Genomic DNA, 24,776 nt, shown 5'->3' with positions numbered 1-24,776 from the left:
TTCTAGCAGTGATTGTTTAACAAAAGCAGTTAATCATTTCTATAGCACATGGTTTGAGTTGTGACTAACCCAAATTCCCATGTAGTGCTTTTACACAATCTGCTATCAAAATGGGCAGAAGCCTCATTTTCTTTTTGGCAAATTGTTTAAAATCTACTCCAATCATTATTTATGCCCAAATCAATGAGTCTAATTATCATTTGCAGAAATATGTCTTGTTTCAAAACAAAAACGCCAATTCAAAAAATGATTGCTAAATTGATTTGTACTTAACTTTAATTTGTAAAAATGCAAATATTCAATTAGGTATACTAATAAAATTTATTTACCTGTTTTGTACAAACTTTTCTTTTTTTAGTGAACCAGGAAAGGGTTAATATTTTAAAATGTAAATTGCAGCATATACATGTATATATATATATATATGTATACACACACACACATATTTTTTTTTCTCTTCACTTTGAATAGTGCCCTCAAACTTGCCTCTTTATAATCGGAGAATTGGCCTTCCTTTCCTTTTTTTTAATTTATTTTTTAAATTAATTTTATAATTATAAATTTTTTTGACAGTACATATGCATGAGTAATTTTTTTTATAACACTATCCCTTGTATTCATTTTTCCAAATTTTCCCCTCCATCCCTCTACTTCCTCCCCTAGATGACAGGCGATCCCATACATTTTATATGTGTTACAGTATAACCTAGATACAATATATGTGTGTAAATCCAATTTTCTTGTTGCACGTTAAGAATTGGGTTCCGAAGACATAAGTAACCTGGGTAGAAAGACAGTAGTGCTAACACTTTACATTCAATTCCCAGTGTTCCTTCTCTGAATGTAGTTGTTTCTGTCCATCATTGATCAGCTGGAAGTGAGTTGGATCTTCTTTATGTGGATATCCATCAGAATACGTCCTCATAAGGTATTGTTATTGAAGTGTATAGTGATCTTCTGGTTCTTCTCATTTCACTCATCATCAGTTCATGTAAGTCTCTCCAAGCCTTTCTGAATTCATCCTGCTGGTCATTTCTTACAGAACAATAATATTCCATAACATTCGTATACCATAATTTACCCAACCATTCTCCAATTGATGGACATCCATTCATTTTCCACTTTCTAGCCACTACAAAAAGAGCTGCCACAAACATTTTGGCACATACAGGTCCCTTTCCCCTCTTTAGTATTTCTTTGGGATATAAGCCCAGTAGTAGCACTGCTGGATCAAAGGGTATGCACAGTGTGATAATTTTTTGGGCATAGTTCCAAATTGCTCTCCAGAATGGCCGGATTCTTTCACAACTCCACTAACAATGCATCAGTGTTCCAGTTTTCCCACATCCTCTCCAACATTCATCATTATTTGTTCCTGTCATCTTAGCCAATCTGACAGGTGTGTAGTGGTATCTCAGAGTTGTCTTAATTTGCATTTCTCTGATCAGTAATGATTTGGAACACTCTTTCATATGAGTGGATATAATTTCAATTTCATCATCTGAGAATTGTCTGTTCATATCCTTTGACCATTTATCAACTGGAGAATGGTTTTATTTCTTATAAATTAGGGTCAGTTCTCTATATATTTTGGAAATGATGGCCTTCCTTTCCTAATTGTAAAATAATAAATTTATCATGGAATGGGGTGGTGAGAGGTCGGGGGAGTTGCATTCTTAATTTCCTTAAAACAAATTCTAAAGAATGTTAACCTAAAACTTGTTAGACTACTTCAACATTTACAAAAACATTCAAACAACAATATAGAAATTTACAAGTAGAGAATTTATTTAACCCCATACTTAGTTTCCAATTAGTTTAAAAGGTAAAAACAGTTTGAGGGAAAGGATTATCTTTTTTCTTATCTGTCTTTCTAAAGACTTACAGAAATTCTTAGAGAAGTTCACATTTTTTTCCCTGAGAAAAATTTAGTTCATATGACACAAGGAAAGATTGACCAATAAGGTTTTTTTTTCCTATTCATGCAGATAAACTGAAACAAGATTGATGGAGTTATGTGAGGTGTTCTTCATAAATTATGGTCACACAACAAATTTCAGGGCCATTTTTTTTTTACTCCTCTCAGGCAATGTATCCTTTCAATTTGTTTACTTTAAAAGATTCATGTACCTGTTTGAAAATAGAGGTACAGTCTCCAGAATTTCCCTGCTAGGATAGTACTGATTCCCCAGGAATCCCTGCCAAGGGAACCACATGGTTCAGCTGAGTAGCCTCGGCATAGACCTGATGATTGGTACATAGATAAATCTAATAAAAGCTCAGGAGCCCTAGTAGGAAGCCCCCAACATTCCAAGTGGCAGCCCTTGTGGTGGAGACAGTTAACACCATGCTCCAGACAGTCTTGGATAGCTGCTGCCCATTGTTTTGCCAGGACTGTAGTCAAGTTTATATCTAAAGAAGGTTGTATAAGCTATCTAGTGGCATAGGTGCTTATGTTACCAAGGACTCCCCCCTAGGAGGACATAGGAGTTTCTTGCTTTCTACCATTGAGTTCAGAGTTCCAACACTGGGTGTTGTGTAGGGTGAGTGTAGCTGTCAGCAGGTCAAGTCCTTGCTTGGGTACCCAGTTTACAAGTAAGACAAGATAGTGTAAAGACAGAATGTATGTACACAGCAACAAGATTATACGATGACCAATTCTTATGAGCATGACTCTTTGCAACAATGAGATAATTCAGGCCAGTTCCAATGATCTTGTGACAAAGAGCCATCTGCATACAGAGTGAGGACTGAGGAGTATGAATCACAATATAACATTCTCACTCTTTTTATTGTTGTTCGGTTGCACTCTGTTTTCTTTCTCTGTTTTTTTTCCTTTTTGATTTTTCTTGTGCAGCAAGAAAATTGTACAAATATGTTTACATATATTGGATTTAACGTATATTTTAACATGTACAACATATATTGGATTATTTGCCATCTAGAGGAGGGGGGCGTGGGAGAAGGAGAGGAAAATTTGGAGCACAAGGTTTTGCAAGGGTTAATGTTGAAAAATTATCCATGCATATGTTTTGAAAATAAAAAAAACTTTAATAAAAAAAGAAGAAAAAAGACAGAACGTAGAGACTTTGTCATTGTACAGTAACTAAATATAATGATGTGAAGAATTATGGCCACAAGACTGTCACATAGAACGTTAAGACCAATGATAAGACAGACACAGATGGAAGTCCCATTCTTAGGTCCATTCTTGGACACACATACACCATTTGATTTTTCTCTTATAGGCTTCTCTAATCTCTTACAAAGTCCCCTTCCATCCTGGCATGAATCAGGAGTCCCTTATGAAGGAAAACAAAATTTCTTTTAAGAGATTAAATATTGCTTAAAGCACTGTGATTCTTTAGGGAGTTCCGGAGTTTTCCTTACTACTAATTATCGATCACACTTAAACACATGTAAGACCAACAAACAATGATGCAACTTCCCTAGTACTGTGGTGGCTAACGTTAGCTCAGAAAGATTGAGACTAGGCAGGGGTTGGGGAGAGAAGGAATTAGAGCTGGTGTAGTTCTCAGCAGAAAAAGTCCCTTCTGTAAAAAAAAAAAATCTCACTTAAAAGTTATTAAAGAGGAAATCCCTCCCAAAAGACTTCCTGATCAATTACACCCCCTCCCAAAACCCTTCATGCTTACCAGCTGGAACAGTTAAAATAAGGTAAACTGAGACACAAAATTCTAAGCATTATTAATTTGTTAGTAAAGCATGAATATGCCAATAAATATGATCTTAGTTTCTTCAGTAAACTAAGGTGAGCAGTTCTCTTTTATAGGTTTTGGGGAATACAGAACAAAAAAACAGAACAAGGCAAGTGACATCATAGAATTCAGGACAACATGATTGGTCACATAGCTGAGGCAAGGGGAAAATATTATTGTTTGTGTTAGTGATAAGAGGCTAGCAAAACCCCCCCTTTTCACCATTGTGGCTAAGAAATGTTCAGTGTTTGAGTGAACCTACAAGACAGTGGCCCAGACTTTTTGGACAACAAAGCAGACATTCTTTTTTTTTTTTTTTTTTTTTTTTATTATATATATATATATATATATATATTTTTTATAATATTATCCCTTGTATTCATTTTTCCAATTTACCCCCCCTCCCTCTATTCCCTCCCCCCGACGACAGGCAATACCATACATTTTACATGTGTTACAATATAGTCTAGGTACAATACATGTGTGCGAATATCACTTTCTTGTTGCACAATAAACATTAGAATCCGAAGGTACATGCAACCTGGGCAGACAGATATTAGTGCTAACAATTTTCATTCCCCTCCCAGTGTTTCTTCTCTGGGTGCAGCTACCTCTGTCCATCATTGATCAACTGGAAGTGAGTTGGATCTTCTTTATGTTGAAGATTTCCACTTCCATCAGAATACATCCTCATACAGCATTGTTGTTGAAGTGTACAGTGATCTTCTGGTTCTGCTCATTTCACTCAGCATCAGTTGATTTAAGTCTCTCCAGGCCTCTCTATATTCCTCCTGCTGGTCATTTCTTACCGAGCAATAATATTCCATAACCTTCATATACCACAATTTACCCAACCATTCTCCAACTGATGGACATCCATTCATCCTCCAGTTTCTAGCTACAACAAAAAGAGCTGCCACAAACATTTTGGCACATATATGTCTCTTTCCGCAAAGCAGACATTCTTGAAGGATAGCTTGGTGGTTTAAAGATATTAGGTCTAACTCCCCAATGGCAAACTCCCTCTTCCCAAGGTTATTAAATTTCTGGAGACAAGAATAGAACAGTGATTAACATGAGAAATGTATTTCTAAATTTAACTTATTACAGGCCAACTGAATTCTGAACTAAGTTCAGAGACAGACTAAAGCAATTATAGCACAAAATCAATTAATTCTAAACAGGATCAATAATAAAATAATACAGAATCAATCCTGATCATTACAGTATGGCAAATTATCTGTGTATGGTATGGAATTTCTTGCCATTCTATTGTTAATCCTAGAGTTTAAGGTCACTACTATTAGTCTTTCACAGCTGTGTTTGTGCAATTATTTTCAGACACAAATATGTATAACTTTTATTTGTCTGGCAACATGATAATGAAATTCTGTTTGTCATTTTTCCTGCTATGTTAGCCTGCCAGAAAGCCTACAGTATCAAATTACCTTTGATACAGGAATGTATTACTAAATGAAATGAAACTTGAAGTAGTTCCAACTTTAGAAGTAAGGGTTTCCTTTTGTAAACTACTCCACATCCTACTAATAATCCAAATGAAGGTCAATATCTTTGTGGAGTGAATTCATTAAGTCTTTCCCTATATTGCAGATTTTCATTCAGTAATATGGAGAAAGTAAAAACAACAGAAAAAACAGAAGTGCTGTCAAATAACCTGCCTCTGGTGCTTATTATCCAGGTCACTTTGACTTAGTCATAATACCTCTGGGCTTCAGTTTCCTCACCTCTCTAATTAGGGGGCTACACTAAAAGGTCTAAGAGGTCCCTTGCAACTCTAAATCTATGAGCTGTTAACAAGCCTTTGTAAGCAGTACTAGTTAACAGTATACAGAGGTATCTTGTATCTGGTTTGTCTTCCATTTGGATACAGAAGGCACCTAATGAATAGTCTTTTTCCTTGTTTCTGTAGTGGTCTTCACACACCAATGGACAAGCACAATTAGCCTAGAGTGTTGTTTAATGTTGTTATTGATGTTGTTTAGTATTCAACATTTGAATTGAAAAGATATATAAACATGCTGATCAAATGGCCTTATAATCAATTGCACTCTCTTTTCTGATTTTAGACATCCTCAGGATTGACAATCTATGGCAGTTTGTGAGTCTTAGAAAATTGCAGCTAGACAATAACATCATTGAGAAGATAGATGGATTAGAAAGTCTTGTTAATCTGGTGTGGCTTGGTAAGGTTGCCTTTGTTATTTCTCATGATGCAATATGGTACCTGACTCATTTTCATATTAGTAGACATTAGTGAGTTTAATCAATCAAAAATCACTCTATCAGCATGTATTTATAATGTATTTTATCATCTGTAGAAAGGAAATCATTAATCTTTAAAGTATATATCTTATGCTGTGATTTCAAAATGCAATAGAAATATCCATTTTGATACTGTATTCCTGGCTCCTTAAAGCTCAGCTTATTGTAACTAGATTGTGGAAGCTATCAAGAGAAACATAAGAGGGCACCAAGTAAACTAAAGATATTCTTTTCCTGTGTGCTGTGCTTTAAGTTGTGTTAGTACCCAATGTTAAAATAAGGGGAATATTAAGACATCAACACATTTGGCACCTCCTAACATGAGAGGAGTATTTTTATGTAGAAGATTATTTACTCTGAGAAACTTCATTTCAATTCTACAAACATTTATTAAGCATTAACTACAGTAGTTCTTGACTCTTTTCCATTCAAGTTATAACATTATTCTTGGCTCTGAATAATTCTTGGGCTAGAATACTAAGGTATAAGCATGTGATTAACTGCAAGTTCAGTAAAATTCTGGGCGCACCCAACCCATGGAAAGAACCACAGATCTACTGTGTGTAAGACTTGCCTGAAAGCCCTAGCCAAGGTGCTAGGGCACAGCAAGGCAAAACCCAGTCTCTTTCCTTTTGGAGCTCATACTCACGTAGGGCAGTCTCATGTAAACAGGTATATATACAAGATCATTTAAGGAGAATAGAACAATTCCATGGCATCAGGAGACAAGGTAGAATTTATCTAGAGCCTTGAAGGAATCTGAGGATTTTAAAAAGTGGAAATGGCCCATCCTAAGGTGGAGCAGGGCTATGCAAAAGCCTGGCTCTATTAACATATATTTTAAGTGTATGAGTTTATATTTCTTTTGTTATTGATGCTTTTTGTTCTATCACATTCCTTCTGAATACATTCCCCTCCCTCCTTTACTTAGAGCATCTTTCCTTACAAGAATTTTACCCTGAAAGGAAAAAAATTAAGCAAAATCAACCATTTCATTAATCAAGTCTGATGGCACATATAGTATTCCACTATATATGCTGGGAAGAAAAATAAGCAGATTTTCTCTGTTCTTCCCTGAGGCCAAGCTTAAAATTGCACAAGCTCAATTCTAATTTTTCTTTAAATTGTGCGATCATTTCACATATTGTTTTCCTGATTTTGCTTATTTTTCTTGGCATCAGTTCATGCAAGTTTTCCCTTGTATCTTTGAATTCTTCATACTCATCATATCTTGTGGCATAGTAATATTCCATTATATTTATATGTCTGAATTTATTTAACCAATCCCTAGTTGATGGGTACCTGCTTTATTTTCCATTCTTTTGTAACACAAAAGTATTGTTATGAATATTTTGGTGTATATGGGACCTTTCTATTTTTTATCTCTTTGGGGTATTTGAATGAATAAAAAACATTTTTTAAATGCTTATTATATGACTAATGCTGAGGAGTCTACTACTACTAGAGGACATTTCTGTAATACATCAAGGCTTATAAAGTACTTTATATATTTTATTTTTTTATTTTATCTTCATAACACCCTTCTGAGATGGTTGTCATTATTATCCCCATTTTATAATTGAGGAAACTGAGGCTGAAAGTGTTTTATTTTCTTCATTTATAGATGAAGAAATTGAGGCTGAGTGAGCTTAAACGATTTGTCCAGCTAGTTAAGTGTATCTGTGGTAGGATTTGTATTCTTGACTCTGAATTCATCCAAACAGTAACTTAAGTGGGGCTTCACCTGGGACCTATTGTTAGTCATTCCATGAGAGCTGGAGTGATTTGGGCTTGAGTGATTTTGTGAGGTTGCAGTGATCAAAATTTACATTCCTTTGGGTGGAGCACCCTCAGGTAGGGGTATGATATTTTATGTGGACAGAGAAAAGGGAAGGAAAGAAAATAAGAAAAAAAGTTATGTTGACTAACTGATGGATTATAATTGGATCCCCATGATGAGGTTAGTGGCAGTCAGAGAATTGTTAAAATCTCCTTATAGTCAGCACAGGTTCTTCATGAAACTCCAAATTCTTAATTGGCAAAAATGAAAGTTCATTGTTGGATAGGAAGCCAGTTTTGCTAAGAGACTGACTTCTTTAGTGACAAAGTCCTGTTAGGGAAATGGAGGCTGGCACTGAGAAGAGAATGCCTTCTCAGTGGGCAGAATCCTAGAAATAGAGCAAGCTGCTCTGGACTTTTTGCAAAGAGTGAGTTCAGAAATTGCCCTTTAAAAGGAGTTTTGGGGCTTCAGATTTCAGAAAGCCAAAGTTCCCAGGCCTAGATGTTTATCAGTATTTGGCCCAGATCTCCTATGGGAATTAACAATACTTCAAAGCGGTGCTATTTGACCAAGATTTCAAATTGAACCAAAGGATCTGGAATCCCCAAAAGATAACTTATCTGGGGGGAGAGTCCAAAAGGGATCACAGTTCAAAAGGGAACACAGTTTATGAGTGATAATCCTAAGGGGAAAACAGTTTCAGGAAAGGGAACAGTTTCCTTCCCCCTTCATTCAGTGAGGCATCTCCTTCTCCGACACACAGAAGTGGTTGTTTGTGCTTTGTGGTCAGAAAGGACTACAACATCAAGGAGGTGATGCTGTGACATGCAAGTGAATTAGATACCTGCCTTAGAGTTAGGAGGATCTGAGTTCAAATCCTACCTCAGACACTGGACACTTATTTTGTGATCCTGGGCAAGTATATCTATAGATGGTAGGGAAGTAACCATTAGAAGGGTGAAGATTAATGAGAGAGTAGGGAGAATAGAGAATATAATCTGCTGGAAAAGATGAAATGGAATAGCATCACCTGTATACCTGGAGAAGTTTGCTTTGGCAAGGGCTATCAGACAATGATAAAGGAGGAAAAGTGGTAAAGAAGGAGGAAGTGGTAGATGATATATGAGTGATGAGGAAGAACATTAAAGAGAGAATTCTGGTAAATAGTCTCTCTTTTTTTTTAGGTGAAATAGGAGGCAAGGATCTAGGGGAGGGAGTGGAAGGAAGGGAGGGGAAATTGGAACACAAAGTTTTGTAAGGGTTAATGTTGAAAAGTTATCCATGCATATTTTTGAAAATAAAAATCTTTAATTAAAATGAAAAGAAAAGAAATAGGAGGCAAGATTCTTAGCTGTGAGAATGGAGAGGGAAAGAGCAATAATAAATTGGAGAAGGGATGAAAAAGCTTGGAAAAGGAATTTTAGTGAGTGGGCTAGTGAATCAATTAAGGAACTATAAAATGATTGCCTTGCTGCAGTGAGAGACTAGCTGAGATTATATAATAATCAGTGTGTAGATCCTTTGATTCTGATTTTTTCACTTTGTAATACTTCATATAAAGTATTTCCAAATTTATGTTGCTCATTTATTATTTTATGAGCATTGTATTGATATATTGGGGCGATTGGGTGGCACAGTAGATAAGGTACTGGCCTTGTAGTCAGGACAACCTGAGTTCAATATGATCTCATATACTTACTGTGTGATCCTGACCAAGTCTGTTTGCCTCAATTACATTATCTATAAAACAAGCTGTAGAAGGAACTGGCAAATCACTTTCTGCCAAGAAAACCCCAAATGGGGTCACAAAGACATAACTGAACAACAATATTTGATTTACCATAGTTTATTCCCAATTATTTCTATTGAAATATCATAACAGGACATCTAATCCTTTTATGTAGAAGATATTAGGTCCTGGATAAAACTGATTATGGCTTCTTGATATTTAAATTATTTCTTTCCAGTTGCTTTTGTATTTTCTCTTTGATCTGATAATTCTGGAATCTAGCCACACTAGTCCTTAAAGTTTTCATTTTGGGTTTTTTTCGGGAAGTGATTGGTGGATTCTTCCAATGACTATTCTATCTCTGGTTCTAGGATATCAGGGCAGTTTTCTTCAATGTTTTCTTGAAAAATGTTATCTAGACTTTTTTGTTTTGATCATGATTTTCAGGTAGTCCATTTAATCTCAGATTATCTCTACTAGATCTCTTTTTTTTAGGTTGGTTGTTTTTCCAATGAGATATTTTATATTTTCTTCTATTTTTTTCATTTTAAAAATTTTGTTTGATGAATTCTTGATGTCTTATTCAGTCCTTAGTCACTTCCTTTTGTCCAATACTAATTTTTAATGAATTATTTCCTTTGGTTAGCTTTTTTTTTTTTTTAACCTCCTCTCTCATTTAGCCAATTGTACTTTTAAAGAAGTTTTGTTCAGTGGATTTTTTTTTCTATTTTGCCAATTTTAATTTTTAAGGAGTTGTTTTTTTATAGTATATATAATATAATATGATATGATATGATATGATATGATATGATATATAATATGTGTGTGTATTTTTTTCCATTTTACCAAATTTACCAAATTTACCAATTTACCAAATTTATTTTTTAAAGGGGTTGTTTTCTTCAATTTATGTTGTTTTTTCCCCCAACTTTTCATAATTTTCCTGCATAACTCTCATTCTTTTCCCCATTTTTATTCTGTTTCTCTTTTAAGATCTTTTTTGAGCTCTTCCAAGAATTTTGAGCTTCACAGCACTTCATATTTCCCTTAGAGATTTCATATGTAGGTATTTTAAGTTCTCTTCTGAGTAACTGAGTCAGTGAGTAAAGCATTTTTTTTTTTTTTTTCAGGGAGACAGAAACCTCTCAATGACTTCCCATACAGGGCTGGGGCCAGGCATGCTATTGGTTTTCTCACTAAGTTGGACTGGCCTACTCCTGCCTGTTGTATTGGGGTTTGGGGCTCACAATTGGCTTGGATTGGAAGTCTCATAGCTGGCTTGCTGAGTCACTGGTCCTCTGGACTAGGATAGGTCAATACTGACATACATTAGCTAAAAGTCCTAATAGAATCCCCATGTGACAGCCATGTTCCGCCTACCCATTCAGGCAGACCTTTCCTGAAGTGCTTTCAAGATATCTTAAGCTTGAAAATTGTTTTACTCAAAATTTTTGTGGGTTCTGTCATTCCATGATCCATTCAGAGATTTGATCTAGCAATGATTCTGAGGGAAACTGAGAAGAGCTCAAGCAGTGTCCTAACTTCTCTCCACCCATTTTGCTTCCAATTATTCTATTAAATTATTTACTGATGCAAATTATTTGCAAAGTAGTAGCACAATTATTATAGCATTTAGAAATTTACAAAGTGCTTTTTTCACAACAACCTATGTGGGAGAGAGAATATAGCTATTAAGTATCTGAGACTGAATTTGAATTCAGGTCTTCTAATTCCTGACCTGGCTTTCCATTCACTGTACCAACTAGCTGTCCTTTTCCCTTATACCTCGCTCACCTGACCCCCCAAATTAGGATTTGTTAGATTACAAATGAAATTACCAATCCACAAAGTATAAAGCATAGTTTAAGATAATCGAGTACAGCCATTATGTATTTGATTTCTTAGGCAACTAGGTGGCACAGTGTATAGAGCATAGATTTGGATCAGGAAGACTTGTAGTTAAATTTGATGCCAGTCACTTATTAGCCATCTGACCCTGCACAAGTTACTGACCTCTATCTGTCTTAGTACCCTCAACTGTAAAAATAGCAGGGAGGAAGGAAAATAGCTCCTTCTTCCCAGAGATGTTGTGAAGATCAAATAAGATGATAATTATAAAGTGCCTGATAATATGGTAAACATTTAATCAATGTTTGCTTCCTTCTTTTCAATTGAATGTAAACATTCAATTTTTGAATTGAGAACAGGAGTTGTTTAATTTTTGTCTTTGTATAGCCAGCACCCACCATATATCTGGTATTTCTACTTTTATTTAACATGGAGAAACTGATAGAAATATAATTTTTATTTATTTTAGTAATAAAATTTGTTAAATTTCTTTAAATTTTTTTCAGATTTATCTTTCAACAACATTGAAACAATTGAGGGTCTAGATACTCTAGTTAACTTAGAAGATCTGAGCTTATTCAGCAACCGAATTGCCAAGATGGATGCTATGGACTCATTAGTAAAGCTCCAAGTCTTTTCCATAGGGAACAACATGATTGATAATCTTCTTAATGTAAGTGCCCATGACTTTTGCCAGTGTTTCATTAGTGGGATGACTTTTCTTTTACAGAAAAATGCATACATCTTTTAATAATCACAGGCATACAAGACTGCTTAGAGATATACAAACAAATGAATAAAATATTCTATATATTATATTGCGATGGCTCTCCGGAAGTGGGAAGGGGGAAGGATTCAAGGGAAAATAAGGTATTAAAAATTCTCAACTGGTCAGCTGCTAATATCCACAGTCCCATAGGGGGTTTGGCCTGGGGTTGTGACGCTTTCACTGTTCAGCCTTTAGCCTCAGGGCAGTTGCTAGCGAGGATTCTTCACTGGGCACTCCAACAGCCCAGCCGTGCTAACCACCTCAGAGTCATTTCCGGTGGGGGAGGGGGGAACTCTCTCCAAAGCTCCCTCTTACCTTTGCAGCCCGTTCACAAGATAGCTGCAGTCCATTCTATCCCTGTTTTGCGATGAAGGTGGTAAATTCCCTACCCTGAAAGCAGACCCCATAGGTTTTTAAAAATGAGTAAAAATATGAAGAGAATTATTGACAGCTTCTATACAGAAAAAGGGAGGCTTTCCAACCCCGAGGAGGCTAACAACAGACAGTCTCCAGATGATATCCTAAAGGGGAATGATACCTGGCCCCCATCACATACATAACTCTCTCCTAGAAGAGACTATTAAAAAGCCTAAGAGAGTTAGAAGAAAAATGGGGAAAGGAAAGAGAAGCTATAATAGAGAGTAACAATGTCCTGAAATTTGAATTGGAAAAGATAAAGAATTCACAGGAAGTGCAGAGAAACTAAATTTATGAATTGGAAAAAGTTAAAAAACCATAGGAAAGTAGGATCTGTGAATTGGAAAAGATGAAGAATTCCCAAGAAAGTAGGATTTGTGAATTGGAAAAAGAAAATAACTCACTAAAAAACAAAATTAGTGAAATGGAAAAAAATTCAATAGAGCAAAATAACTCATTTAAAAACTCAATTGGACATATTCAAAACGAAGTAAAAAAAAGCGAACAAAGAAAATAACTCATTAAAAATCAAGACTGAACAAATAGAAATGAATGATTCATTGAGACACCAAGAATCCGTCAAGCAAAACCAAAAAAATGAAAAGCTGGAGAATAACATCAGATATTTACTGGGAAAATTGACAGACCTGGAAAATAGACTTAGGAGAGATAATCTGAGGATTACTGGACTTCCTGAAAATTATGATGAAAAAAAGAGCCTAGATTCTATTTTACAGGAAATCATCAAAGAGAACTGTCCAGAGATAATAGAAACAGAAGGGAAAATAGGCATTGAAAGAATTCATCGAACACCTTCTGAAAAAGACCCTTAAAAAAACAAACAAAAAAAACTCCACAGAACATTGTGGCCAAGCTGCAGAACTACCAGACTAAGGAAAAAATATTGCAATCAGCCAGAAAAAAAAACACAATTCAAATATCGAGGTGCTACAATAAGGGTCACTCAGGATCTGGCTGCCTCCACATTAAAGGATTGAAGGGCCTGGAATCTGATATTCCGAAAGGCAAAAGAACTTGGGATGCAGCCAAGAATAAACTACCCAGCTAAGTTTAGCATTTTCTTCCATGGAAGAAGATGGACATTTAATGAAACAGATGAATTCCACTTGTTTCTAAGGAAAAAACCAGATCTAAACAAAAAAATTGATCTCCAAACACAAGACTCAAGAGAAGCAGAAAGAGGTAAAAGGAACTCTTGAGAACTGTATTTCTGTTGTGGATATACAGAAAGTCCACATGTATAATTTGATTTTACTGATATAACATAAAAAAAAGGGAAGTAGAAAGGGAAAGGGGATAGTATCAGAAATGGGAAAAGGGGAGATAAAAAGAGGGAAACTACATCCCAGGAAGAGGCAAAGAAAATTTACCATATCTGAGGGAATTTAGAGAGGGGGAGGAACATTCTGTGAATCTTACTCTCATCAGAGAAGGCTCAAAGAGTAAATAATTGACATATTTGTTTTTCAGAGAATTCTCTCTCACCTCATTAAAAGGGGGGAGAGGAAAAGGGAAAAGGAAAAGAGGAATAAGGGAAGGGTACAAGAAAGGGGAAGGGACTTAGAAGGAGGGGGGAGGGATACTAAAAAGGGAGGGCTGCGTGACACAAGTGAGGTCCATAAGTTTAATCCTGGGGAAGGGGTTCAGGGGGGACAAGGGAAAAAAAGCATAATCTGAGGATAATATGATGGCAGCAAATACAGAATTAGTAATTTTAACTGTATATGTGAAGGGGATGAACTCTCCCATTAAGCGGAGGTGGATAGCAGACTGGATCAAAAGTTAGAGCCCTACAATATGTTGCTTACAGGAAACACATTTAAAACAGGGAGATACATACAGAGTAAAGGTAAAAGGCTGGAGCAGAATCTATTATGCTTCAAGTGAAGTCAAAAAAGCAGGGTGGCCATCCTTTTCTCAGACCAAAGCAAAAGCAGAAATTGATCTAATTAAAAGAGTTAAGGAAGGAAACTACATCTTGCTAAAGGGTAGCATAGACAATGAAGCCATATCAATACTAAACATATATGGACAAAGTATAGCATCTAACTTCCTAAAGGAGAAGTTAAGAGAATTGCAAGAAGAAATAGACAACAAAACTATAATAGTGGGAGATCTCAATCTTGCGCTCTCAGAATTAGATAAATCAAACCACAAAACAAATAAGAAAGAAATTAAAGAGGTAAATGGAACATTAGAAAAATTAGGTATGATAGATCTTTGGAGAAAACTGAATGGTGATAGAAAGGAGTATACTTTCTTCTCAGCAGTTCATGGAATGTATACAAAAATTGACCATATATTGGGACATAAAGATCTCAAAATTAAATGCAATAAGGCAGAAATAGTAAATGCTTTCTTCTCAGATCACAATGCAATAAAAACTACATTCAACAAGAAGTTAGGGGTAAATAGACCAAAAAGTAATTGGAAACTAAATAATCATCTTAAAGAATGGTTGGGTGAAACAGCAAATTATAGAAACAATTAATAATTTCACCCAAGATAATGACAACGATGAGACATCATACCAAAATTTGTGGGATGCAGCTAAAACAGTAATAAGGGGAAATTTTATATCTTTAGAGGCTTAACTTGAATAAAATAGAGAAAGAAAAGATCAATTAATTGGGCCTGCAACTTAAAAAGCTAGAAAAAGACTAAATTAAAAACGCCCACCAAATACTAAACTTGAAATTCTAAAATTAAAAGGAGAAATCAATAATATTGCAAGTAAAAAAAATTTGAATTAATAAATAAAACTAAGAGTTGGTTTTATTAAAAAGCCAACAAAATAGATAAACCTTTGGTAAATCTGATCAGAAAAAGGAAAGAGGAAAATCAAATTGTTAGTCTTAAAAATGAAAAGGGGGATCTTTCCACCAATGAAGAGGAAATTAGTGCAATAATAAGGAGTTACTTTGCCCAACTTTATGCCAATAAATTTGATAACTTAAGTGAAATGGATGACTACCTCCAAAAATATAGGCTTCCCAAATTAACAGAGAAAGAAGTAAATTGCTTAAATAGTCCCATTTCAGAAAAAGAAATAGAACAAGCTATTAATCAACTTCCTAAGAAAAAATCCCCAGGACCAGATGGATTTATATATGAATTCTACCAAACATTTAAAAAACAATTAGCCTCAATGTTATGTAAGCTATTTGAAAAAATAGGGAATGAAGGAGTCCAAGAAACTCCTTTTATGACACAGACAGGGTACTGATACCTAAACCAGGTAGGTTGAAAACTGAGAAAGAAAAATATAGACCAATCTCCTTAATGAATATTGATGCTAATCTTAAATAAGATATTAGCAAAAAGACTTCAGAAAATCATCCCCAGGATAATACACTATGATCAAGTAGGATTTATACCAGCAATGCAGGGCTGGTTTAATATTAGGCAAACTATTAGTATAATTGGCCATATTAATAATCAAATTAACAAAAACCATATGATCATTTCAATAGATGCAGAAAAAGCATTTGATAAAATCCAACATCCATTCCTACTAAAAACACTTGAGAGTATAGGAATAAATGGACTATTTCTTAAAATAGTCAGGAGCATATATTTAAAACTGTCAGTAAGCATCATATGTAATGGGGATAAACTGGAACTTTTCCCAGTAAGATCAGGAGTGAAACAAGGTTGCCCACTATCACCATCACTATTCAATATTGTACTAGAAATGCTAACCTCAGCATTAGAGTTGAGAAAGAGATTAAAGGAATAAGAGTAGGTAATGAGGAAATCAAACTATCACTCTTTGCAGATGACATGATGGTATACTTAGAGAACCCCAGAGATTCTAATAAAAAGTTATTATAAATAATTCACAACTTTAGCAAAGTTGCTGGATACAAAATAAATCCACATAAATCCTCAGTATGTTTTATACATCACCAACAAAATGCAACAGCAAGAGATACAAAGAGAAATTCCATTCAAAACAAATGTTGAGAGTATAAAATATTTGGGAATCCATCTACCAAAGAAAAGTCAGGAATTACATGAGCAAAAATATAAAACATTTGCAACAAAAATAAAGTCAGATTTAAATAATTGGAAAGACATTAAGTGCTCTTGGATAGGCTGAGCGAATATAATAAAGATGACAGTATTCCCCAAACTAATCTATTTATTTAGTCTATACCAATCAGACTCCCAAGAAACTATTTTAATGACCTAGAAAAAATAACAACAAAATTCATATGGAAGAACAAAAGGTCGAGAATTTCAAGGGAATTAATGAAAAAAAAATCAAATGAAGGTGGCCTAGCTATACCTGATCTAAAACTATATTATAAAGTAACAGTCACCAAAACCATTTGGTATTGGTTAAGAAATAAGACTAGTTGATCAGTGGAATAGGTTAGGTTCACAGGATGAAATAGTGTACAACTATAGCAATCTAGTGTTTGAGAAACCCAAAGATCCCAACTTCTAGGATAAGAATTCATTATTTGACAATAACTCTTGGGAAAACTTGAAATTAGTATGGCAGAAATTAGATATGGACCCACACCTAACACCATATACAAAGATAAGATCAAAATGGGTCCATGATTTAGGCATAAAGAATGAGATCATAAGTAGATTAGAAGAACAGAGAATAGTCTACCTCTCAGATTTGTGGAGGAGGAAGGAATTTGTGACCAAAGGAGAACTAGAAATCATTATTGATCACAAAATAGAAAATTTTGATTACACCAAATTAAAAAGCTTTTGTCCAAACAAAATTAATACAAACAATATTAGAAGGGAAGTAACAAATTGGGAAAATATTTTTACAGTTAAAGGTTCTGATAAAGCCCTCATTTTCAAAATATATAGAGAACTGACTCTATAAGAAATCAAACCATTCTCCAATTGATAAATGGTCAAAGGATATGAATAGACAATTTTCAGATGATGAAATTGAAACTATTTACACTCATATGAAAGAGTGTTCCAAATCACTATTGATCAGAGAAATACAAATAAGACAACTCTGAGATACCACTACACACCTGTCAGATTGGCTAAGATGACAGGAAAAAATAATGATGAATGTTGGAGGGGATGTGGGAAAACTGGGACATTGATGCATTGTTGGTGGAGTTGTGAAAAAATACAAACATTCTGGAGAGCAATCTGACCCAAAATATATGCCCCAAAAGTTATCAAACTGTGCATACCCTTTGATCCAGCAGTGCTACTACTGGGCTTATATCCCAAAGAAATACTAAAGAAGGGAAAGGGACCTGTATGTGCCAAAATGTTAGTAGCAACTTTTTTTGTAGTGGCTAGAAACTGGAAAATGAATGGATGTCCATCAATTGGAGAATGGTTGAGTAAATTATGCTATATGAAAGTTATGGAATATTATTGCTCTGTAAGAAATGACCAGCAGGAAGAATACAGAGAGGTTTGGAGAGACTTACATGAACTGATGCTGAGTGAAATGAGCAGAACCAGGAGATCATTATAACTTAAATGATACTATAGGAAGATGTATTCTGATTGAAGTGGATATCTTCAACATAGAGAAGATCTAATTCAGCTCCAGTTGATCAATGATGGACAGAATCAGCTACAACCAGAGAAGGAACACTGGGAATTGAGTGTAAAATGTTTGCACTATTGTCTTTCTACCCAGGTTACTTTTACCTTCTGAATCCAATTCTTAATGTGCAACAAGAAATTCATTTTTACACATATATATTGTATCTAGGATATACTGTAACACATTTAACATGTATGGGATTGCCTGTCATCTAGGCGAGGGGATTGAGGGAGGGAGGGGAAAATTTGGAAAAGAAGTGAGTACAAGAGATAATGGTGTAAAAAAAAATTACCCATGTATATATACTGTCAAAAATATTATAATTATGAAATTTTAAAAAGTAAAAAACAAAAAACTAGTGATTAATCAGTAATTGGATTTGGTGTGGTAACATGAAAATAGTAGTTCACTTGGGGGGGGGGGGTTCTAAAAACCTGAATTTAAACCTGAGTATTTTATAATTGTTTAACCATGAAAATTCTCTGAATTTTGATTTTTTTTTCCGTAAAATCAGGGGATTGGACTAGATGGTTTTTAATATTGAGTTCTAAATCCTATGAACTAAATTACTTTATTGCACCAAAAAAAATTACATATCCCAATTTGTTCAGTCATTCTCCAATTTATGACATCCCCTCCTATTTCCAATTTTTTGTTACCATAAAAATTGTTTCTATAAACATTTTTGTGGGATATAGACCTAATAGTGGATTTGCTGAATCAAAGGATATACAGTTTTATAGCGCTTTGAGTATATAGTTCCAAATTATTCTCTATAATGGCTGGATCAGTTCACAATTCCACCAATGATGCTTTTGTGTTCCAATTTTTCCACATCCCCTTCAACATTTATCATTTTCCTTTTCTATTATATTAGCAAATATGATAAATGATAGGTGGTACTTCAGAATTGTTTTAATTTGCATTTTTCTAGTCAATAATGATATAGAACATTTTTTTCCACATGACTATAAATAGTCTTAAATTGCCTGTTTACCTGGTGTGCAAGCTTCCTAGAAAGGAATAGCATCAGGCTACAGATTGGCTACTTCCAATAAAGTAATATTTTTAAAAAATAGATTCGAATATTCTAATTACATAAACTTCAAGATATCACATTCAATTGATGAGAAAGGGTTAAAAAAGGAAAATTTTATTTTAAAGTTTATTCTTGCCTTGTATTATTCTTTTAACATTTGAAACAGGTCATCTATCTGAGGAGATTTACATATTTACGTTCACTCAACCTTGCTGGGAACCCCATCTGTGATGATGAAGAATATAAATTGTTTGTCACTGCCTACCTTCCTGATCTAGTATACCTGGACTTCAGACTTATTGATGCACACACGGCAAGTGCCTTTTCTTTTCATTGTCCTGTTTATGAGAAAGAGACTGTGATCCATAATCAGTTCGCAAGAAAGAAGAGTTTTTCCCAGTTTGTACACTGCCTATGAAGTAAACTAAAACAAAGCAATGTTTAGTAGTAAGCAAAGTAATCAGCTTCAAAGCAACTACTTTGATCAAATGAAAACACTTCTATTGAATCAATCAATTGAAGTAATTATACTACTGTATATTCAGTCATGTCCTGTGTCTTTTGCATAAAATAGCAAACTGGCTTAGAATTTAGTCATTTGAGTGTCATAACTTAGAAGAGCGAGTAGCTCCACCTACGTATTCCCAAAAAGGATTAGTAGGAGAGGAGTAAATCCTTGTCTCCACCCCCTTACTCACCCTTACTGTCTTAAGAAGACATTTTTGTGATTTGTGGAAAATCAGAGAATTTGGACTTCTTGCTGATATATGAGCAGTATCCCAGGAACAGCAGTAACTGGTTGTGTCTGCTTGCATTGAGCTCTGAGGAAATTTTTAGTCATGCTAAGGAAAGGCAGCTTTATGACTTTACAAGGAATCTACCAAAAGCTATATCATGCCTAAGGAAAATTTAATGAGGGATGCACAAAGGGGAGAAAAGGATTTCCAGGACCTATAAGGATTTTTGTTGTTGTTGCTGTTCAGTCCTTTCAGTCATTTCTGAAACTTGGGATTTTCTTGACAAAGATGCTGGAATGTTTTAGTCATTTTCTTCTCCAGCTCATTTTACAGATGAGGAAATTGAGACAAATAGTATTATTTAATACTATTAAGTGACTTATCTAATTAGTGTCTGAGTCCAGATTTGAACTCAGGAAGATGAGTCTGCCTGACTGTAGGCCTTGTACTGTATCCACAGTGCTACCCAACTCCCCCAGGACCTGTGAGTTACCCCTCTGAATATTAGCTCTAAGCTTTAACCCACTTACATGGACTCTACATGTATCTGTGGGAGAGTATGTTACAGACTTTTGTAGTGATGTTTCATACCAATTAGTCTTACCTTATCACTTTAGTAAATATCTTCTTTCTAAGAGTTAATTAAAGCTGACTGACTAAATGTAATCAACCAATAATAATGATTGAGAAGCATCCTAGTAGGAGCCCATAAGCTCCTCTGGAATCCTGGGACTATGCAGGGAGAAGTAGCTTTGGCTACTTCTCTAGTCCTCCAGCCAGGACTCTCTGTCTACCAAGTAATAGCTGGGGTTGGGAGAATAACCCTAGAGTCTATTGTTACAAAACCAAAAAGCTGTTTTGCCTTACCAGTGACAAAATAGAGCATTATTCCCACTTTTTATTTCATTCCCATCCAACTCAAAGAGTTAGATTTGGGAGTGACCTTAGGGCTATCAAGTGCAAACCCTTAATTTTAGTGGTGAGGAAACTGAGACCTCAAAAGTTAAAACTCTTGTTCAAGATCACTCAGGGAAATGACATGACAGAATTGGGACTAGAACTTAGAGCCTTTGGTTCCAAATCCAACACCCTATTGGTTAGTTTCCCACCCATTAAGCAGTGGGATTTTTGCTGTATAAAAACACTTGACTGTTAAGTATCTAATATTTAGGAATATGTAAATGTAGAAAGAATATGTGATTTTGTCAGGGTTTGAAAATCAAGATGTAGGGAAATCAGAGTACTGAATGGAATTTAATTCTCTTTGATATTAGTGCTTTTCCCTTTATAAATAATCATAATCACTTTTATATTTGTGATCTTTTGTCTTCCCTTTCTTCTATCTTCTGTACATATCATTTATAAAGCTAAGTTTATTGAATTTTCTGAAAAACATTTCCTACTCTCAAAGAGTTTATAGTCTACTGAGGAGTACAACATATAAACAGACAAATACAACTCCCACTTGCATGGGATTTGTGTTAATTTTTTGTTAAAGCAGAAAAAAAGATATGTCTCCAGTAGTTCCGGAACTCCTGGTATACAATCAACTTTTGCGACTCCTAATACTTTAGGAACTAGTAATCCTTTCTTCAATCCAGAGTTTACTTCTTTTCTGGTGCACAAGGTTGTGCTCCTTGAAAAAGCTTCTTCTGGCTTTCTGCATTTGTATTTATCTGTCAGTGTGTCTTTCTTTGCTTCTGGCAAGATGTGTGGTCCTACATTTGTTCAGTCTCTCCAATAACAAAGTTAATGGAGTGGAATAAAGAGAGAGAGGAAAAACCTCTCTCTCCATCATTACAATAGAGAATTATAAGTGTAATTCTCTAAACCAAAGCTCTTCTACCAGTAGACTAGATAACTACTTTTTGTGCTTTTTACTGGACTGATTTATTTTTATACAGCAGCCAGAAGTGTGTCTGATTCTTTTAGTCAGTTACTAAATATTTTCTATGTAGCATCATCAGTCTTCAATGTTTAAAGCATTTTTGTCTTCTCAAAATGACTATGTATTTGTACATAACTAATTTATACTTGTGTTTGATTCAATTGAGATGGCAGACTTCTGTGATTTATTGTGCTAGAGGGTAGAATCAAACTGGACCACTAAAAATCTAGTTTGTTAAAGAGATGTAATAAAATTTATCTCTTACCATTTCTTATTTTTCTTTATTCAAGTCTTAAACAACCAGAATAAAATTTCTGTTTAGAAGTGGCAATTTTATACTTTCTGGCTAGATCTTTTACTGTACTCAGGAACAAATGAATTACTATAGTATGAAGATGAGAATGTGCTTGGGAAACAAAAGATGAGAAAGAAGCTTTATTTAAAAAATGATATCTGCAAATAAACTGAAAATATTTAAAAATTTCGTGGAAATATCAAAATGCAGTTTTCTTTGTGAAATTCTTTGTGCAATCCTACAATCACATTACAGTTTGAGAAGCCATGTATTGGAATACTACAGGTACTCATTCCAAATATAATTTCTTTTAGACCTGGGACAATACCCAATAATGGAAACATTTTCTTTTTACTTAACAGAGGGAACTTGGTGATGCAAAATATCAGTATAGTATTTATGAATTGAAGCATCGGGAGAATCAGATCCAGGCCAAACTTGAAGAGGAGCAGGCAACTATAGCAGAGCTAGAAAAACATAAGGTACCCTCCTTCCTCAAGTTGGTTTTACTGATAATTTTTAACCTTTTGGGGGAATAAAGTACCCAAGATCACAATTTCTGCTTTTTTCCAATAGAATGGTTTCATGTGAAAATCACATTAATTGGATAAAAAATTGGACTCAGGATATTTGGTTTTTTGAGTTGAGAATAGAATATTTGCAAGGTCTGGTAGAGCTCTTGAGAGGAGCATACCCAGTCTCTTTCAAGTTTCATTAGGCTGTCCACTAGAATTAACTCTAAGTAGGCAAAAGAATGGAACTTGGAATCACTCTTGGTTGCCATGTTTTTCCTCACAGGCTGCTTATGTTGAATACCTGAACGGTCCTTTTCTGTTTGACAGCCTTTATTCAGAGGATGTTGAAGCTGCTAAGTTAGCTTATTTACCAGGAGTTCCGGAACTACTGGAGACATATCCTTTTTTCTGCTTTAACAAAAAGGTAACACAAAAATGCTTAAAGGGTTCATTTCACTGAGAATCACCATTCATATAATCTAACCTTGATGGATGGAGCTCTGGTAAACTCTTGGGACTTCTGAATTTAATATGGGTGTGAAGCTCCACATATCTACTAGAGTGGTCAAGGCAGCTTTTCACAAGTGTGTTTACATATGCAGTCATGGAAAAATAACAGCTTGAACATGTTTTATTAGTTACAAATAGAAGCCAGGTTTGGTATAAGTAGAAGAAAAATAAATTATTTCCTGGAAATAAGAACAAGCAGAAGGTTAGACCTAAGAAAGGACTTCAGAGGTGGGACTTAAAAACTATAACTTCCAGACTATCTATAGGGATATTATAGAAAGGATGTCTAGTGGAGATGGAAAGTTGAATCAGATTAGCATTTCTCATAAAGATAATGATGGGAATAATGAGGGAAAGGAAAGGGGAAACCCCATTTCTCAGCGCAAAGATCCCATGAGGCACAGTGTCCCCTGTAAATGAATTTACAGGCCCGAAAACCTAGATTGATAAATAAAATGTTTATTGTAGAAATTTGGAAGTAAAGCTCAATTAGAAAGACGCCAGGGCTGAAGGTGGCCGCTGGGCGGGCAGGAACCCTTACATGGCTGGAAGGATACCATGTGTTGGCGGGGAGGGCTCCTGCAAAGAGAGGGCTCCGGTTTGGCCCTTTTTATACCTAAAAGGAGATGGGTAGTACCCTCAAGTTCTTGGCGGGCTTTTCAGTTAGCTCAGATCAGGTGAGGGCTGGGGGAAGCTGAGCTGATGGTGGGGGCTGGGCCCAGATATTCAAAAGGGTGCTTTTGACCAGGATTTGTGAATCAAGGTCATTAGAAAGGAATCATAAAGGGACCTCAACCCCCATCAGGAAGTGCATAAATACCTCCAAGGCCCCATTTCTCACCCCTGGTTTTTGTAAGGGAAATCAATAAGGTGGTTTATTGTTTCTGTATTTCTATTACCAACAGCATGTATATTTTAATCCAGTGTAAGCTTAACATAGTATATTCTTCAATCTATTCACACAAATTAATCAATTATAGAAAAATACTCATGAAAATATATACTTGCCAATAAAATAACTTCTTACAATACTTCCAGTCTTTTCATCCTAAGGCACTGGAACCAAAATAAAATATCAGACAATAGATCTGCTAATGAGGATTCTGAGCTTAATGGGAGGATCCTTAACTTTAAATTCACATACAAAACCAAATTTGTTGAAATTTGCCAGAATATATTTGATTATGGCTTGGTTCAGCAAGAAAAGAGAAAAGCAGAAGTTGCCATCTTCTATGAATGTCTTGAAGAAGCCCTTCAAGAGAATCGAAAGCAAGGGTTGAAAGAAGTCGAAGATTTTGACAAGATATATACGGCGGTAATTATAACTCTTATGTAGTGAAGTGATTCGTGTAACACTTTGACTGTTAGATATATAGATGAAGTTAGTATGATGTCATGGAGAGAAATTTGGACCTAAAACTAGAAAATCTGGATTAGAGTTTAACAAATAACCATGGAACCATAGACAAGTGACAACTTCTATGAGTCTTGTTTTTTTCAATTTTTAAAAAAAGGAATAATTGCACTAATATTTGTTTTATCTACCTCAAAGTGATATTGTGAGAAAAGTGTCTTAGTTGCCAAGATCTATGTAAATGTGAGAAGCTACTATTATTTAGGAAAGAATTCTCATTATGATGTAATAGTCATTCTCAGAGAGAACTCGGACTGGGGA

General features: G+C 35.0%; 1 protein-coding gene across 10 annotated transcripts in view; it reads left to right on the top strand.

Moving 5' to 3' along the window:
• DRC3 (dynein regulatory complex subunit 3) overlaps positions 1–24,776 on the top strand; it is a 107,108-nt gene that overhangs the window by 22,372 nt on the left and 59,960 nt on the right. For 5 of the 10 annotated variants that reach the window (XR_012484657.1, XM_074281556.1, XM_074281561.1 and 2 more), the window contains 6 exons: positions 5,807–5,923; positions 11,866–12,032; positions 19,323–19,469; positions 22,439–22,558; positions 22,875–22,987; positions 24,242–24,416. Coding sequence is in view for 9 of the 10 variants with exons in the window: in XM_074281556.1 (XP_074137657.1) it covers positions 5,807–5,923; positions 11,866–12,032; positions 19,323–19,469; positions 22,439–22,558; positions 22,875–22,987; positions 24,242–24,416 (839 nt within the window). In the remaining variant the exon portion in view is untranslated. Of the gene's footprint in view, positions 1–5,806; positions 5,924–11,865; positions 12,033–19,322; positions 19,470–22,438; positions 22,559–22,874; positions 22,991–24,241; positions 24,417–24,776 lie in introns of all 10 variants that reach the window. The other 5 variants (XM_074281559.1, XM_074281558.1, XM_074281560.1 and 2 more) reach the window with 2 other exon arrangements.

This window comes from Sminthopsis crassicaudata, chromosome 1, assembly GCF_048593235.1.
Source record: "Sminthopsis crassicaudata isolate SCR6 chromosome 1, ASM4859323v1, whole genome shotgun sequence".
NCBI classification, from domain to species: Eukaryota; Metazoa; Chordata; class Mammalia; order Dasyuromorphia; family Dasyuridae; genus Sminthopsis; species Sminthopsis crassicaudata.
The sequence above is the reverse complement of the archived record's forward strand: the minus strand, read 5'-3'. Positions and strand labels throughout refer to the sequence as shown.